At 36.6% G+C, this 18,547-nt stretch overlaps 2 protein-coding genes and 1 non-coding gene across 3 annotated transcripts; 1 reads left to right on the forward strand and 2 right to left on the reverse strand.

Moving 5' to 3' along the window:
- Positions 1-2,534: 2,534 nt before the first annotated feature.
- LOC142633205 (small nucleolar RNA U3) lies at positions 2,535-2,744 on the reverse strand. Its single transcript, XR_012843846.1, has one exon. It is a non-coding gene; the product is annotated as a small nucleolar RNA U3 (small nucleolar RNA).
- Positions 2,745-6,479: 3,735 nt separating this feature from the next.
- On the forward strand, positions 6,480-11,347 carry LOC142631724 (uncharacterized). Its single transcript, XM_075806012.1, has 4 exons — positions 6,480-6,736; positions 7,068-8,051; positions 8,817-8,894; positions 9,990-11,347. The coding sequence occupies exons 2-4, from the start codon at positions 7,068-7,070 to the stop codon at positions 11,115-11,117; spliced, it is 2,190 nt and encodes a 729-aa protein (XP_075662127.1). The 5' UTR covers positions 6,480-6,736; the 3' UTR covers positions 11,118-11,347.
- A 1,755-nt stretch (positions 11,348-13,102) lies between these two features.
- LOC142631480 (protein ULTRAPETALA 1-like) lies at positions 13,103-18,308 on the reverse strand. Its single transcript, XM_075805649.1, has 3 exons — positions 17,623-18,308; positions 15,734-16,058; positions 13,103-13,507 (listed from the first exon to the last, which is right to left on the reverse strand). Exons 1-3 carry the CDS (start codon positions 17,834-17,836, stop codon positions 13,333-13,335), a joined length of 714 nt encoding a protein of 237 aa, XP_075661764.1. The 5' UTR covers positions 17,837-18,308; the 3' UTR covers positions 13,103-13,332.
- Between the last annotated feature and the right edge of the window lie 239 nt (positions 18,309-18,547).

An 18,547-nucleotide genomic window follows, 5' to 3' on the forward strand; every position in this document is an offset into this window, starting at 1 on the left:
TTGGTGGTCAAATTACAAACTGCTATAAACGAAAGGGATAATATGAAAATGAAATTAAACATAAATGTTGAGACACAAATTTTGAAACATAAAAAGAACAAAACAAATATAACCACAAACTTCACTCTATATGTTTCACCGATAATATTTTTTAGAAAATGAGTCATTTAAAAAAAATTATAAAACTATCTTATTTTTCTATGTTTGATAGCAATTTTATATAAGTTGAAAAACAACTCATAACTTCCATTCTTTTACTTACTATGAAATAGAGTTGTTTTCTAATCAGTGAAAAACGATTTCTTAAAACGAGTCATACTTTTTCTGTTTATCGAAAATAGTTTTCCTTTGACCAATTTTTTTTAATACTACTAAACACTAAAAAACACAAAAAATTATCTTTAATCAACGATTTCCATTGAAACAAATAGAGCGCTCAAAAATGTATTTTATTTAAAATATATATCTAGCAAGAGATTAAAATTTATCAAACTAAAAAGAATTAGAGATTCTCTCTTTTTAGTTTTTTTACTTTATCCTGTATCAAATTTTTTTATTTTTTATTTATTTTGGTGAGTTAGAGAATCTTATTGAACTTTTTATCCATCCATAGCTCACAAGAAATTGGGTGGTTGAATTTTTTTTTATCCTTTATTGTTATTTTAGTCTTAAGAATCATCAGTTTCTCTAATATATTAGAGCTAAGGTTCTCTATCTTTACCTCTCCCAAATCCCAGAAAAATAAAAGTTTCTGCATTGAGTATGACCAGAATTTTTAATCTCTTAAGGGCATTAGCATCCAGCTCATCAAAAACATTTTCCTAACCAAATTGAAAAGTATGGTAATTAAGAATGACTTAAAAAATCCCACTTTTGACTATGCTCAACAAGTTTTGTTATGTATTGTAGAGTTTTTCTTCTCTTTTTTATTCAAACTTTATCTATCTCTTATCAAAAGATATAGGATGAATGTTTTAATTTGATGTATAAGAAAATCAATACTAGGTTGTAGGTTGTATTTGAAAAGCCTGTAATTAATTTTTTTTTATAACATTGACTTTTACCTTAAAATTTGGCTAAGGTTTACGAGATAGGATGTGAATGCTTTATGGTACAAGTAATTAAGTAAACATGGTCCTCTAGTGCTCATAAGGAAGAAAGGTAATTTTAAAGCTAAAATGACTAACAAATTTCTACTATTACTTCTTATAAATATGCTCCTTAAGTTCCAACATTTGAAGACAATATAATGAAATACATGAGTAAGTGTTTTGCCTAAAATCACTTGCTATATGGATCATGCTCCTCAAGTTCCACTTTTTGTGAATACGCTCCTTAACCGACACAACTACTTGTTGCAACTCTACTTAGGGTCATTTATTATGCATGCATGAGTGCATTCCAATGGAATCCATTTTATGAATAAAATATCAGTTGAGCAACCAACAAAAATACTTTAGGGTCATATATTTGAAAAGTGTTATAGATGAGGGAAGACAATAGAGAGGAGAGAGAAAGAGGAAGAACTTGCAAAATCTTGATTGCCATCAAAGCAATGAATGATGTTTAAGTTTTAGTTGGTATATTCCATGATAATGTAACTGCCAAATGAGTCTGTAATGTGTTCATACAAATTTAAGATCATTTGTACAAGAAGCAAACTCACGAGAAACAGTTTATAAAGATTTGACTGTCATTCGATTGCCATTCAATCAATTGAAATCTTGGCACCGGAATTGGAACTTGGAAGGATAAAATTTTCAAATTGAAGTTTTGGCTTTCAACTTGCCTACTGCATTGTGTCTGCAAAGTGACTTCACATCTGCGCCACTGATCATCTCTGATTCTCTTCACTTTTTAGTGAGTTTCAACTTGCAGGAATGAAATAAATTTCAGCAAAAGTATTTAATGTAGAGGCAACAATTTGAAGCTATTAAACATAATTTAATCCGTTGACATAAAACTCCTGATAGTTTATGCGAGGAGTTTGGCAAAGAAACAGAAACTACTGCCCATGTTCTTGTGATTGTGCTAGAGCTAGAGTTAAGGAGGCAGGAACGGTTGTGGTGATCAGAGATGGTATCATCAGCAAAGCGGTTGTTCTGCTGGCTAGAGCACGTTATTATGATTTTGAGAACTCAATATAATTGCAACAAAAATTCAACTATGATAATACTGATCTAAAAACCATAAGCCCTTCTCTAAAGCCAGGATATAACCTCATAGCATAGTCAGAACCAAATATTCCTAGTTGTTAGGACATTATCCAATCTCTAACAAATAGAAGTGACATGTATTAGGCCAACAACAACAACAGCATCACCCTCTTTGCTAACATCACTTAAAATTTTTTATCAAACACCTTTGTACACATAGGAATAATAATAGAACATTAATTTTGTAATCACAATTTTCTATTGCATTCCAGATGCTGTACAAAAAGAGTTGCCCAAAATAAATTTTTTAAAAAGGAGTTGGGAATTTTATCAAACACCTTGTATACTCTAAAGAACAAAAAGCAAAAAAGTTTTGGAAGCCCGTCAGACAGCCATGCGACCATCCCAACCAAAGCAACTGAGAACGATCCTCTACAGACTGATGCCTCTTACAGAAACTTCAGAGCCGTTAATCACGCTCTGATCGCACGGCCTTGATTCATCCACCGGGTTTAGGTCCTGTCTCCTTAGTGATCAAGGATACAGAGGTACGATCCTATAGAACAGATCCTGTTCAAGTAAGGTCGTGAGCAAACCAACTGAAACGAGTGTTATAAACTGAAGTCTTGCTAACTATTTAGTCGATGTGGGACAAGCTCGCTTGGGTTACAGAATCATGGTACTTTCTGATTGACACAACTGCCCCTTTAAACAATTAAACCTTCCCACTTCATTCATTGCTGTCTACGCAAGGACAAAAATGCCCCCCTTAGTTCCCTGGACCAATTAGGACACAGCTCTTAATTACTTGGTCGATCTTTGTATCTTACTCTTACCCTCTGGCTACGGCTATGGCCTATGACTTTTTTAATTTAAATATAATTTTTTTTTCAAATCAAAATAAGTAATTCTAATAAAAAAAAAAAAGAATAATAAGCAATGCTATAGATACAAAAATATTTATTAGTTCTTATATGGATTCGTGATTGACATTATTTTTTTGCTTATTACTAACAATATATCATATCAGTGATTTTTTTTTGTGTGTCTATAAACTTTCTCAAGTTAAACTGGTAGTGTCTGTCCTCATGTTGTAGAAATAGATTGGAATCATCCAAACCAAGTGACATTAATTTAATTTAGCAAACATGCTAAAATGTTTGTATGTGACATGCTAAAATGTTTGTAAATGATAACCTCATTTGTTTTTGTAAAAAAGTAAAAGAGAATTTTGTAGTAGTGCCGTTCAAATTGAATTGTCACATCAATTTCTCTTTCATGGTACAAAATCAAAAAATCTATTAAGGAATCATCTTTATTTAATTGTACAAAATTGTCGTGGGAATAAAAGAGGAGGCCTATCTCGACTTGGGCCTGGCCCATTTGAATTCAGTTGGCCCCATTCTCCTTTTATCTTAAGCTGAGCAGAATGTGGACAAATGTGCTTCACCTCAGGGGTTCCCTTGATGATTTGCACTGCTGGGGGTGATTGTTAGGGCTAGGACCAACGTCATTCCAAGCACATAATTGGCGTAAGGCACAAGTTACTAAATAGTCTTCCCAATGTAGGAGCTGCAAGCTCCCCTCCCGACAGAAGATTTGACGTAAGGAATAGTGCCATAGATATGTAGAGCCACTTACGTTTTAGGAGGGGTAGGACCAACACACGTGTGGAATATTTTGTCATTATGAGGGCTCCACTAATAGTAGGGTATAAAAGAGGAAAGAGGGGTGGAACAAGGAGTTGGAACAAACAATGAGGAAAGGATAAATGAGAGAAAAGTGAGAACAGAGTTTGGGGTTCAAGGAACTTGCTCGGACCTCAAACGGGTAGCTCAGCTACTGAGGAATCTCCTCGGCTAGGCCCAATCCAAAGCAATTCAATGACAAGTTAGGTCAGGGTATGATCCATCATTAAGAAACCCACCCTAGGGATCTCCCATTGTAGGTTTCATCCTAAACAAGAACACAAATAAATTAGGGCACCCAAATCCCGACGTAGCCCAAGGGTTTTCTAGAGGAAAGGCCACCATAAAAATAATTTTTAATGCATTTTAACTGCCAAATGGTTGGTTTAAAGCTTGATGGAGTGGTATTCACGTATCAGAAGGAAGAAGGAATGGGTGTGGTGATCATGGATGGCTTGGGACGTGTTGCTACTGCAATGAGTAAGAATTTCAGCTTTCTACTAGGCCGACTAGAAGCTGAAGCTAAAGCAATGGAGGTCGCAATGATCTTTGCACTAAAGGTAGGCATACACGAGGTTATCTTTGAAAGCAACTCCGACATTCTTTGCAGTGTCTTGCAAGGAAAAATCAATGGCTGACCACAACGATTATAGAGAATGTTATCATTGAACTGACCTGCAGCTGCAAGCTTTTGTTCGTGTGGAAATTTCACATGTTAAAGAGAGCTAGGAAATAAGCTTGTTTTCCGTGCAATTCCAAATGTGAAGTAAGTCTTCTTATTTTATTGGTCCAACTAAATACTTGAAATTCAACGGATCCCCGGTTTTCTTCTTTTTCTTCTTGCGAAATAAGTGAGATGAATGAGTTTTTTACCATAAAAATGAATCACCCCTCTCTTTCTCTTTTGTTTATAGATATTTTTATCCATATATTTATTGATTAGTAATAATAATTACACTCATTTCAATATAAAAGAAAGAATTCAAGCATTACAAAATATGGGACTACAAGGGGGCATTCAATCCTCAAAAAGGAGGATTTGATTGAGTATCGAGGAGTCAAAGAATTGAAGCCAAAATACCAAATGAAAATAGATCGGTTTTTTTTCTTTCTCTCCACTTAGACCAATCCGCCCGCTCGGCTTCTTGTATTTAAAGTGATTCGTGTATCTAGTCCAATGAGACTATTGTTATGTACCATTATGGAAGAAGATTCTAGCAAAATATGTACTTCCTCAGGATGGTTTGGCTCAATTTGCCCAACACTTTGTTACATGGTTATTACAGGTAGAGGATAACCATGTATGTATTGAAAATGTACTAGCACTTGGTGCAGAACCTTTATTGTGTTGAATGAAATTTCAAAGTTTCACAATAAAATAAAATAAAAATAAAATAACTTGTAAAAGTAGTATTTTTGTGCATTGAATATAACCTAATCGATGTTGTAATATTCGACATAGTATTAAATGTTTCATTAGACTGTGCCTTATAAAAAGGTGTGGTTTGCAATTTACTTGTAAAATATGTGCTTAGAAATTTTGTGTTAAAAAAAAAAATACAATTTCCGTTATAATTTTGAAATCATAAAGTGATGAAACTACTATTTGTAATAATTCGTTTCTTTATTTGCCTTGCAATATTGTGAAAAATGCCAAAGGTACAAACTATTTTATCAGTATTTAAAAAATAAATTATTGATGTGGTGAGTAGTTATTAATGAGTAAAAAAGTAATATTAATAATGGAGCCAAATGAAAACCAATTTTATAAAAATGTTGTAAAATAATATTTACCACGTCATTTATTGTCGTTTGAAAATTGGGCCTGGTTAGGAAAATTAGGAAATTTTTATCAAAAATTGAAAATTCTTTTATCAATAAAAAATTTCCTAAAACAGTTTACTAACATATGTCTTAAGGGCATAATTAATCGAAACAACTCCAACTGTCTCGTAGGTACTTAGTACCCAGAATCTTCAAAAACTCTAATCCCCAACTTACTAGGGTTTAAGTGTTAGACAGACACCCAAACAAAACAAAACCTCTACTACATTTTTATCATTAGCTATCACCAAAACCCATCAAACAAAGGTCTCTCTTTGATAGAGTTTCAAATTCTACAATACACCAATAGTTTGTTACCCAAACACACGTTTGATTACTTTTACTTTTTCTTTGGTTGTAAATGGTTGAGTTTATTTGTAATACCTATAAATTTTAAGGACTAGCAATTCTTATCTTATAAATATGTTGAGGGATTAAATTTATATTTAGTGAATGTTTGGATTGCATTGAAAATAGGGGATGTGTGTGTTTTTTTTTGTGGGTTCCGTGCACTGTTTATGAGATCCACAAGTACGAAATTCAGTAAATTTTATTTTAAAATTGGGTTCTACGGTACTATTCACACATTTAAAAATTATTTTACTATAGTATTTTTAAGTTTTAATTTTTAACAATAAGCGGTATCCAAACACACCTTCAGCTTTTGAAATTGAGGTGAATATTCTATTTTTTTTAAAGAAATAAGTTAAGCTAGGGGTATTTTGGCAATTGGGTTTGGAACTAGATAAAAAACCCTAAACCCTAATCACTTTCCCCTTAGTAGCCGTAACTCCCTCCCTGTTTTAGTTTTGCCGTTACTTTGATCTCTCTGTCTCTGTGTTTGACGCTACGTCTCTGATGTCTGAATCCCCGAAGAGAAAATTGAACCACGCCGCCACAACTACATTCTCAGCACACAAGGATTCTCTGCCATTCGATTTCTTCGGGAAACTAGCATTCCCTGGAGTTTCAGCTCTATGCCTTGCTCCCTTTCCGACCCTCTGCTCTTACTTTCCTATTCAGAATTGAGAAAGGTTGAATCTACTGTCTTGGTTCGCCTAAGTCTAGGTAATCACCCTAGCCTTTTTCCATACTAAGCCTTTGGAGTATAACATATTAATTTTTGTGCGGTTTGATATATTGTGTTATTATTGGATCAGTTTGTTGGATTGGGAATCCTACGGGTTCAATGCATGTATTGGGTTGGGTATGGTTTAGGTGAATCTCTTGAGGGTTTGGACTAAAATAAGGCTTTGCACACTTATAGGGTGATTACTTCCATTGTTACTTGCCTATCTTTATAGTTTGGTTCAGGGCGTGGTAGTGTTGGATAGACACCAAAACAAAACAAAACCTCTGCTTCATTTTCTGATTACTTTTATTTTTTCTTTGGTTGTAGATGGTTGGGTTTATCTCTGAACCCACTACTGAAAACCGCGACCCAGTTCAAAAGCTCAAGAATTTAAACCACCCACTTGACCCATCAGATCAAAAAGCCACTGATTTCTCCTTCTCTGATTCATTCCCTGATTTTGATTCCATTAAGGATTGGTTTGAGGATATACCTGTACCTGGTATGGCTGATATAGGTCTGTTTGAGTTTGGGGTTTCTGAGAAACCCATTGAGCCAAGGGCTGATGGGTCTAATTCTGGAGTGAAAGTGAAGGTGGAGGAGATGGAGACTAAAAATTTTGGTGATGGGTCTGAGCCAAAAGTTGCTGAGGTGAAGGTGAAGGTGAAGGTGGAGGAGGAAGAGGGGTGGGTAAAGTTGGGGAATTTTAGTAAATGCATTGAGGAAGAGATGGGGAGGGTTAGTTTGGATGTTGAGCCTGGGAATTTGGGTCTTGATGGTGATGGTGGAAGTGGGGTGAAGAGTGAGGTGGTAAGTGATGGGAATGAGAGTGGAAGTTCGGATTCCAAGAGTGGAAGTTTGGTTTCAAGTAGTGAAAGTTCGGAGTCTGAGAGTGATTCGTCTTCGTCGGAGGAGGGGGCTTCGAGTAGTGATAGTAGTGATGACGAGGAGGAGGAAGACGAGAGGGGTCTAAAGGAAGTGAAGGTGGAGGTGGCAACTTCGAGTAGTGATAGTAGTGATGATGAGGAGGAGGAAGAGGAGGGTCTAAAGGAAGTGAAGGTGGAGGCGATGGATGGTGCTGATGAGGCAGGTGAAGTTGAAGAAGGTGAGATAAGGGATGCTGATGTGCAGAAGATGGTTGGTGGGACTGAAGACGATGATGACAAGGAGGTGAGAGAGGAGGAGGAGGAGGATGAGGAAATTGATGAAGATGATGGAAAGCTGATGGCTAGTTTTAGCGATTTTGAAGAAGATGAAGACGATGAAGGTGCTGCTCCAAAGGGACCCATTAGATCAAAGCATGAGCTTGAGGTACACAAATGTCACTTTGTTTTGTGTGTCTGAAAATTTACTTTCTAATTGTCTCATTTGCGTTCTTTGTAGCTTGAGGAATAAATTTGAGTATTTCTTGCATTCTTCATGGTAAAATCTTGCATATTTGATTGGATAATGGCTCTAAATGCTTTGATTTGCTGTTGCAGGTTAGGATAGATTTTGATTTCTGTCTTTTATTCCCCCTTCTTGGACAATTGGTTTGGGTGTCTATTGGTTTGGCTGATTTAGAGTGGCCATAGGAGCTTATTATTTTAAACATTATGTGCATTAGTACCTTGCTAAGCAACAATTAGTTAATTTTTTAAACAGCTTGTCTAAAAAATTATAAGCATCTTCATTCTCAAAGGGGAAGTAAAATTTAATGATCAACCAAGTATGCTGAAACTGAAAATGGTTAAATGACAAGCTTAAACAATCCAAACAAGAGTTCTAATATGAAGGACTAGTTGTTCTTAGGCTGTGTAAATGTTGGATGTCAGTTACCCTGGGGTAATTGACCTGTTAAAACTAACCTATAAATCACATGATTCATGAAAATTGAACAAAGTGCAACATCTCTATTTTCTGATATCATTTAACTTGTGATACCTGCACAAGAAACACGCCATGCTTTTCTTTCCTTTCTATTTCAAAATATGGTTTCTAATGAGAATTAGTTGCTTATTTATTCCATTGATGATGCTAAGTTTTGGTTCCTTTAAAGTGATATCACAGCCTGCGATAAATTGTATTGAATTGCAGGTCCTCCCTCCTGTTCCTCCAGTGAATGAGACCCTGCAACCACATCATCAGATGCTTCCTGTGGGAGTTGTCTTATCGGTGAGTTCATGGAAAACAATAAGCTTATCACCCTATTATTTTTATTATTTTGTTTGGTTCATGACCATTTTAAGTATTGATAACCACTCCAACAGTATACTGACCTGACATTGTGCGAGGCAAAAAAAGGAAATCTTCACTCAATCCATAGCTCATTGGGTCGCTGACATGTTTCATAGTGTGCTGGTTACACAATGGTCACAGTTTACTCATTATCCCAATATTTTTGAGTTTTTAGGCCAAAGTTTAAAACATTTTCATGTTTGATCATGGAGCTCAATAACCTTTTCCTATTGAGCATTGATTGGCCTGTTTAGAGTAGGGATGGCTAGAATCGACCTGTCATTCCAAACCCTGATTTTGTCAACATACACTTTCCACAAGCAATGGCTGTTAGGAATTCTCTCTCTGCAATGCTATCATAGACTCATAGCCAATATAACACATTGATCTAGTCAAGAAGTTATTGTGGGTTGAAACAATTTCAAGTTTTTAACAAATTAGAGCCCCATGGTCTACGACTTGACTATTAGTGGATTAAATTTTATATATTATTATTTTGTTTTCTATTTCTATTTTTACTGGAAAATGGAAACATGCATATATCCTATTCATTGGCTGGAATAAAGAAGTATAGCGGTATCACAACTGGCCTGTAGGCCTTGCTTATATAGTAATATATTGGTAGTTGACAGTTGACAGTAAGTTGTACAGGTATAGGGCTGATGATAATGCCTAGCTATGTGCCTATGGTTTATACATTGATCAATTGTGGTTTCTTGGTTTCTTGGCAATGTATTCCCATCAGTTTAATGAAAGCGACAAACAACTAATTCATGGAAAATAATACATGCCCCCAGTGGGTCACTATCCCACTACCACACCCTCCACCCTGTTCTTACAGTAGTTGCTGGAGCTCATTGGCCCAAGAATTTGATCTTAGCTATTACAGCAGAACCATATATTTTGACATAAACTCTGTTGGTCACCTGAACGTTGTAGCTTTAGGAGCTGGATAACCCCTTAAGCAGCTTTAAATTGATTTCAAAGCAGTGTTGGCTAGATCAGTTTGATGATGTTATTTACTACTTGCAGATTCTTGGTGCCCAAGTCATTGTAGAGGGGGTTGAGAAGCACAACCCTATTAGTGAGGGTTCAATCCTCTGGGTAACTGAAAGCAGATCTCCATTGGGGTTTGTGGATGAAATATTTGGACCTGTCAAAAATCCATACTATAAGATAAGATACAATTCAGAAAGTGAAGTCCCATCTGGGATACATGAGGGCTCTTTGATCTCTTTTGTTCCAGAGTTTGCGAATCATGTGCTCAATGACAAGAGTCTTTACCAGAAAGGGTATGATGCATCTGGTGCAAATGATGAGGAGATGTCAGATGAGGCAGAGTTTTCAGATGATGAAAAAGAGGCTGAGTACAAAAGAATGCAAAAAATGACAAAGAGGGGCACACAAGACGAGAATTTTGGAAACAAGAAAAACAATAGAAGGAAGGTCAGAAATAAGGATGGGCCCTGGAAAAATACTCAACCTTCACCCCAGAAACCCCAGAACCTACCATCTAATCAAAGTCAGCATAATTTCTCACCTTCTGCAGCCTTTTTTGATCGTGGTTCGTCCTCATCTTCCATAGGACAGGGTTTTGTTATTGGCAATGGTGTCATTCCACCATTTCCACCAACAGCGCAGTCCATTGGTTTTAGCACACCTTCAAATGGAGTTTGGGCAAATGGGATGGCATATCAGCCACCACAGGGTGCAGTCTTTCCTAATGGATTTCCAGGTAATGGTGTGCCTTGGTTCTCACAGAATCCACATCAACATCCGTGTCAAATGCCTATGCCAAACAGAATGCCATTTCAACAGCATTTTGATCCTAGTCAGACACATCCTACTGCTAATTTACCAGGAGCTGGACCCACATATGCACAAGGGCTCATGGGTCAAAATGACTTCAATCAAAGGGCATTTGGGATGGGTTTACAGGGCCAACTTACTCACCCATCAATGAATGTGGGGGAGCCAGGTATTTTGTCCAATGGGTTACAAGTCCAACAAAACTCTATGCATCAATCTGTTTTTGCTCCTGGTAATGTTGAAGCTGCCCAACAATTTAACGCGGGTGCATCTTCTGGTCGGGGAAGGAAACCATATCGTCGAGGGGGTGGTCGTTTTGCAGGTGGGAGAGCTCGGCAGCAATCCAAGTGATGGCTTTTGTGTGCCCTGATGCATTAAAACTTGTGGAATTTGACTTAAAATAGGCTATGGCCAATGCAATTTTGGAATCGCTTTGTACATATCTGTTTAATATACGCAAATGATAATGTGTTCAAAAAATAATTCCCTTGCAGATTCTTATGTTGGTATTGTAACAGAGGTAGCCTAGTTTTGTTTTTTATTTTTTATTTTTTGAAATGGAAAATGAAAATTCATTCATTAGGTAAACAGTACATCCTTAGAAAGTGCACTATACAGAAAAGGTGGAACCTCAACCCAATATTCATATTGCGACAGCCTTTTTGCATATCTTGCTAATCTATGACACCCTCAATTTTTTCCCCTAGGCACAAGCAAAAACAACAGTGTAATTTGTGTGTAATGCAGTGACCTGAGCTCTAGCCAAATCAGTAATATGCCCAAATCAGTAATATAACCGTTTATGGTCCCCAAGGAATCACCCCTCAATAACATAAAACGGACAACATGAGACGGTTATACCCGAGCTGCTGCAATTGCTCTGGCTTCCCCTGCATCTGATTTCGTACTCTCTTATTGTCTCGAATTAAAACACCTACTCTAATTTTCTGATCTCTTCAAGAACTACCCCATCTATAATTAGCTTGAAACCAACATGCTTGTGGAGGAACCCAACAAACAGGTGGATTTTGAGTTTAAAGCAGTAGGGGAGGTACCTGTTGTGTCTGTTGGTAGTCATTCATATAGGCCATAGAAAACCAATATGCTTAATTGCTTGTCAAGTCCTCTTCCTCTTCTGTCCGAGACACAGACCATAGAAACTCAACAGCTGAGCCCATTGATACATTACAAACAATATTGGCATATTCGCTCAGCATTAATATACATACATACATATATATATATATATATATATATATATATATATATATATATATATCTCTCTCTTCTATAAGCCCTTTTTTCGTTTCTTTCATTTTCCTTCTTTTGGATTTGACTGTAAAAATTAAAATAATGATGGGGGTCAATGGCTACATATGATCAGATTTATAGTCCTGGATATCCTCAAGGAATTTTTGACAAGATCATGTGAAACATGAAAGCTCGAAATTCCATTTTTGTGCATAGAGTGGGCCATTGACAAATTTAGGATTCATGCGATCAAATGTGAGCTAATGGGAACTTAGTCGTACAATAGTACTCCAGGAGTCTTGAGTTTATATTATGCTCACATCTTGTGTGTGTGAAATAAGGGGGCAACACACTAGAAAATCAATATTGGGAGATTGACAAAGAGCCCACCCTATTTCTGACCAAACGAATGCTGAATCATGTTCCAATTATATATTCAAAATCAATTACTTGTGATCTTATATTGATATCGCAAAAAACAAATTACTTAGGGTCTGGACACGTGGGTTATAGAACCACAATTGCTTGTTTTATTTTTAGTAAATCAATTTCAAGGTGTATCATATGCACGTTTATCATTTCATTGGTCAGTAGATTGCACACGCACACCTTATTCAATCATTTCGTTTATGATGAACAGGATTTTAATTTTTACAGCGTTTTGAGTCAATAGTACCCACAAGAATGCATCTCTTGCTTGGTTAGGTTGTTTCAGTACCATAGGGGGTTACACAAGAATGCATCTCTCGCTTGATTAAGTTGTTTCAGTAACATAGGGGGTCACTCCATTAAGGATTTTGCTAAAGTTGGACATTTTGAATTGATAGTTGAGGGATGGAGGATTAGAACCCTGCACATCTTCATTGGAAGCACGAGGAGCCAGTTGAGTTACAGAGCTCTCCAAAATTTGATTCGAGATGTTAGAAGTTCCCACAAGAATGCATCTCTGCAGCCAGCAGGCCATATTTTATGCCATTCCTTTAAATGAAATTGGAACCACTACTACCAGTAAAGCTCCTTGGGGGGAAAATGATGGTAAATGAATTCAATAATGGAAATAGGAAACAAATATCACACACAAGAGAAATATAAATGAAGGAAATAAATTACTGAATTTGAAGTTCTGAACCAGTCAATGAGAACAGCAAATACTGATAAACCCAGGGACTGGAAATTCATGTTCAAAATAAAGAAGACAATGACAATGGAAGCTTTTTTCAAATGTGGGGGGTGGTGCTTGAATGCAGCACCAATAATGGGCAGAGAACCCACACTAAGGGGAAAATCATCAGGATAGCAAGGTTCATTTGGAGACTCAAGTTTTTGCATTCATCGTAAAGTCGACACAAGTCTGGCAACTGCAATCTGAGAAACGGCAGATTTCACATCCAAAACACACACAAGAAGTGCAACCCTTGCATGTTGGAGACCGGGCGCAGCCCCTGTACACCCTGCGACTTGCTCGTTCTTCATCATCATCGCATGAAATTCTGAATTCAGAAAGCATGTTCACATTATCTACCATCCAACTTATTTAACCAAAGATAATAAAAGCAGTGTACATGCACCCTAAAAACATCAGTGGGAATATATAGATATAAAACATAATACATAGATGTTTACTTTTGTATAAGTGTGTGTTTGGGTGGGGGTTGCAGCACTCCTTCTATCTCATATTGTTTTTTGTCTTTTAAAAATTAATTAATTAATTTTATAAAGAAGAGTATTTTTTAACTCGTCTTGTACTTCAATTTAAAATATGAAAATTGAAATTTTTTACTTTTTGAAATAATAGAATATTCAATTCAATCATACCCAAAAAATAATAAAAATATGATTTTGTTTTTAATGTGTTTTAATATAATGTTGTTGCATAACTGTTGTAGTACTATTTTATCCTCACACGATCATGCCTTGTAGTTTATCCAATTTCTTTATGTTTATACATGATAAATATATAAAATCAGCACAAAATATACACAAAATATTTGTGCACATGTATGTATTATTCCCAAATCAACCCAAATTAGCATCCCCATCAATTCATACCATGATTCGAAGTAGAAAACCAACTAAGCCTACCCCACCATACCATGTTCTGAGCACAAAAGCACACGATGAGCATGAAAACACCAGGTTCCAAGACCCCAATATTGGAAAAGATGTAGGTTAGTTTTTTATGGCTTTGTTCAGTCAAGTAAAGATGAACCTCACTTCTACAAATTTTGAGGATTGGATTCCCCATTTTATTGCTAAGCTCCAACTTTGTGATTAGTAAAAGTATTCATTTACCAATATCACCATTTATGTTGTCTCCTTCAAAAGCATATCCAAAAGAGGGATCTCTTGACTTGACCAAATTTCGTCAAAGTCTAATTCTGCTTAATGGAAAGTAATTAACACTGAAGTCACCTTAGACTAATTTGATTGAAAAGAAATAATAGTCTACTTTCGTGTTGAAACTATCATTAGATATAACTCTGCTTATAATAACCCCATCCTCAGTTATTTGCTGCGTCTGAGGCATCATGCATGTGTAAAAAATATCCATGAGACATTTCTTTACAACTGCTTACCCATATGTGCACATATTGACATTTCTATTTTCCATTTTCCATAACTTTAAAAATATCTCCATTCAAAGTAGCCAGAAAAACTCCAGTCCTCATAGAAAATGGCATGATAAAGTCCTCTTATTGAACTCAACAAAACTAAGCCTTAATTCCAACAAATTGGGAATCACATACACTATTTCACACATGCAATAGCACCAACAGCTAGTACCCATCAACCATTATTGCTGCTGCACATCCTCACCTTTGAAGGACACCTTAGATAGTCTTGTCCATTTCTCATTACCATGTTAGTTGAAGCTCTACAAACGGTAAATTATCATCAAAATATCACCCACTTCAAATGTTGGTTTAAAATTGAGTACACGTCTAGCAAAATATATCATTTGGAGATTCGAAGAAATGTCACCAATAGACAGACAACTAGAAATCAGCTGATAACTGATTACCAAACAATAAACAAAAAGCAAGCAGAGTTCCTGAAGCGGGTAACCACAGAGAAGCTTTTACTAAGTTCAATGTAGCACCAATAGGTAAATGCTTATTGTTATGGTCTTCAACCTTTACATAGCCACGTTTCATGATGAAATGAAGTGGTTTGAAGTCCCTGAAAAGTGGAAACCCTGTTTTCCAATTACAAGGTGTGGGTAAGAGGTTGAGACCACAAAGATATTGGAAGTTCCCCTTATTATGCAGATGAAGAAATGTCCCCTTATGGCAAAACTCTGAAACTAACAAGACAAGTACCCCTTAATCTATCAAGAAAACTGGCATCTTCAACTATCAAGTTAGGACTAATATTGCAACCATCCAGGTTACTAACAAACTATAGATGTTATTTGCTGTAACAAAGTTCAAATGCTTCCTAAGTGGAAAAGACGGCTCTATAACAAACGACACCAAATGAGTACAGATAGAGATATTGAACAGACCACCACAGTGAATGAGCATCCAATTAAGCCATTAGAAAAGAATTTAACTCATTGACAATTTCCAGATACCTAGAGTGTAGGTGTAAAAAGATTAAAATCACAACACATTCCTGAATGGCCAATAGCATAACATATCAAACAAACAGAATGCAGCATTATTCATTCAAGAATACTAAAAGAACCATTCATTCAATGTAAGGGGAAAACATACTTGTCATATGGCAGATCAGAACATTTCCAATTCGAATCTGCCAAGGCATCATGATGAATCCGACATTCCTCTTTTGTCCGCAGACGAAACCTTCGATCCTTGTTGCACCTAGTACAGCGAATAAACTCATCACGATGACAAGCTCGTCCATTATGAGATCTATGGGACCCATTAGCATTTTTTGATGCTTGGTTGTAGTACTTGAGCAGCACTGTCTTAAACAATGGAACCTTCTCCTCGTTAACTATGACCCACACATTATTCTTCCATTTCCTTGCTGTCTCTCTTCCAGAATGCTTCTCAAATGCAGCCGGAGTCATCTTGTCTAGTCATTCAAATTGTCAATAAATAATTAGATTATCATAATTAAAGGAAAAAATGAGGATAAAAATCCTGGGATTGTATCATATGGTATATGCTATAAACATCAGAAAGCAAATTGCAAGCATGAATACATAAAGCAGGGTAAGAAGAAATAATAGGCCTGTATCCCTATCAGTTCAACACATTCAACATTCAAACATGCTAATTAGAATTTGGTGGCTCTCCAAGGCATTGTGCTGACCAAGACAAAGGCCTAAACTAACTGCTCAAGTCATCACATTTATCACATTCACAAAAGAGCCATACGATGACTAACTGTATACAGAAGAATGGTGAAAGAGTGAAAGTTCCAAGTAGGTGATCCTTTCACTTCTGAGTATTGGAGTAGAAGAAAGTAGCTTTCCAATGTTCAACTGCAAGACAAGTCATAGATAAACAGAAGAAATCTCCCCCTAATCGACCTAAGTTTCTTTCAGAAGGAGATAAGAAACCATATAATGAGTCAACCCCTAAACATACACTTTTGATGTTAGAACATCTAGATGTCTCAAGTTCTCATCCAACTCAGTCATCAACCCAAGTTCAAAGTGCTATCTTTCGAGGATCAAGTTTGGCATATTACAAAGAATTCTTGCAATAATCCTCTCCCGAAGTTTCTAGGAGCTGATCGGACATGCTCTGCCATGGCAAGCCTCTGATATCAACAATTATGTAAAGTAGGAATGCAACACCATCTTAATTCTGATATCTCACCAACTGTAAGACTTCAACCTTCAATCTAGATACCTGCATCATAAAAACGAAAAGACATGCAGACCAGGAGATGCATAATCCAAACTTGTCAAACCGTACGCATGCTTGCTCATCAGAATTCAAGTTCAGAGTCTGATCGTTGCCTGGAGAGGATAATAGCCTAAGAACAAACCGATCATCATAGCATCACCCCCAGATGTGCCAATGTCAAAAATGACAAACAAAATTCACCAACCAGGTTTGTCTTAACATTCCAATAGAACGAAGAAGAAGAAAACATAGAGAAAACGCATAAAATATATAGCCAATGCTACATCATCCCACAAGGCCACAACACTTCACTCTGTCAGACACAAAGAACAGAACTTGGAGGTCAAAAACCAATCTTTGTTTACCTAAGCCTATTACATTGCAGTCATAAATATAACAACAATGTAGGTCTTATTTAATGACACCACCTCAAAAGACAACCACTCATACAAGCCATGTTCCAATCTAAAACCGAACCATATCAAGCCGGAAGTATATCCAACCACATAGAACTCCACTCATTCACTCAGACAAAACAACATACACATAAATTGTGCTACAGGAAAGACAATGAAAAGCTCTCCATCATCAACCTTAAACTCTGATCCCGAAGCAGATTAAAACAGAAAGTGACACACATCAACGTCAAAACCAGTTCAGCACAACCTCTATCTTTCACACACAAACACACACACATAGACGCATCCAACATGCATAAAAATCAAAACCCATTTCCTGAAAATACCAAAAGAGAGATAGAGAGAGAGAAAAAAGAGAGAGACCTTCCTGACAACCAGGGGTGCATTCACAAGTGATTTCAAGGTCACCATTTTGGAAAACCCTAAGCCTCCCAACAGCATCACCATATCTGTGACTGGTACAACCACACGTGACCTCTATATAGTTCAAACACCTCCTTACCCCACTCATCTCACTCAGTTCTTCCTCGCTAAACATCACCACCAACTCACTTTCTCTCTCTACCCCATTAGCCATTTTTCTCTCTCTATAAAGCAACAAAAAAGAGAGACTAATAAAAATCTGTTCTTTGATAAAAGATAAAAAATAAGGAAAAAAATAGACACCAACCCAGAAAACCCTTGGGAGAGAAATCGAAGAAAAAGTCAAAAATAAGCGAAAAGAAATCAAAAAAAGAAAATGGGTATTTGGGTTTGTATGGTTGTAGAGAGAGATAAAAGCTCAAAAAGCTCGCATCTTGAAAGGGTTACTCCGAGAGATCTGGTGGAGAAAACGTTGAGAGCGGTAGAGAGAGAGAAGAAAGAGTAAGAGAGAGAGAGAGAGAGAGACAGAGAGAGAGGGTTGGGTTGGTGATGGGGTTTTGTGTTGTGTTGAGTTGTGTTTGTGTTGTGAGTGAATGAGCTGGCCTATGGAGAGTTGAAACAAATGTCGTGGGGTGAATGAAGTTTTTAAAGGGGGGTTAAAAAAAAAACAGGAGCGCTTTGCCTTTGCCTTTGGGTGCTCTCTTCTCTTCTCTTCTAGTTCTATTACACTACTAATTGCATGATATGACATATGAGAGAGAGAGAGCGAGTGAGACTTTTAAGAGAGAGAGAGCTTTGCTTTGGGGTCAGGGCCTTTGAGTTTTTTTGTGGGGGAAAATCCCTCTCATGTGAAGGAGACGAGGTTGTTTCGAAAAGTGTAAGTGTGTGCTGTGTACTCTTTTTATTTTTATTTATTTTTATAGTG

Source organism: Castanea sativa, chromosome 4 (assembly GCF_040712315.1).
Source record: "Castanea sativa cultivar Marrone di Chiusa Pesio chromosome 4, ASM4071231v1".
Classification (NCBI taxonomy): domain Eukaryota; kingdom Viridiplantae; phylum Streptophyta; class Magnoliopsida; order Fagales; family Fagaceae; genus Castanea; species Castanea sativa.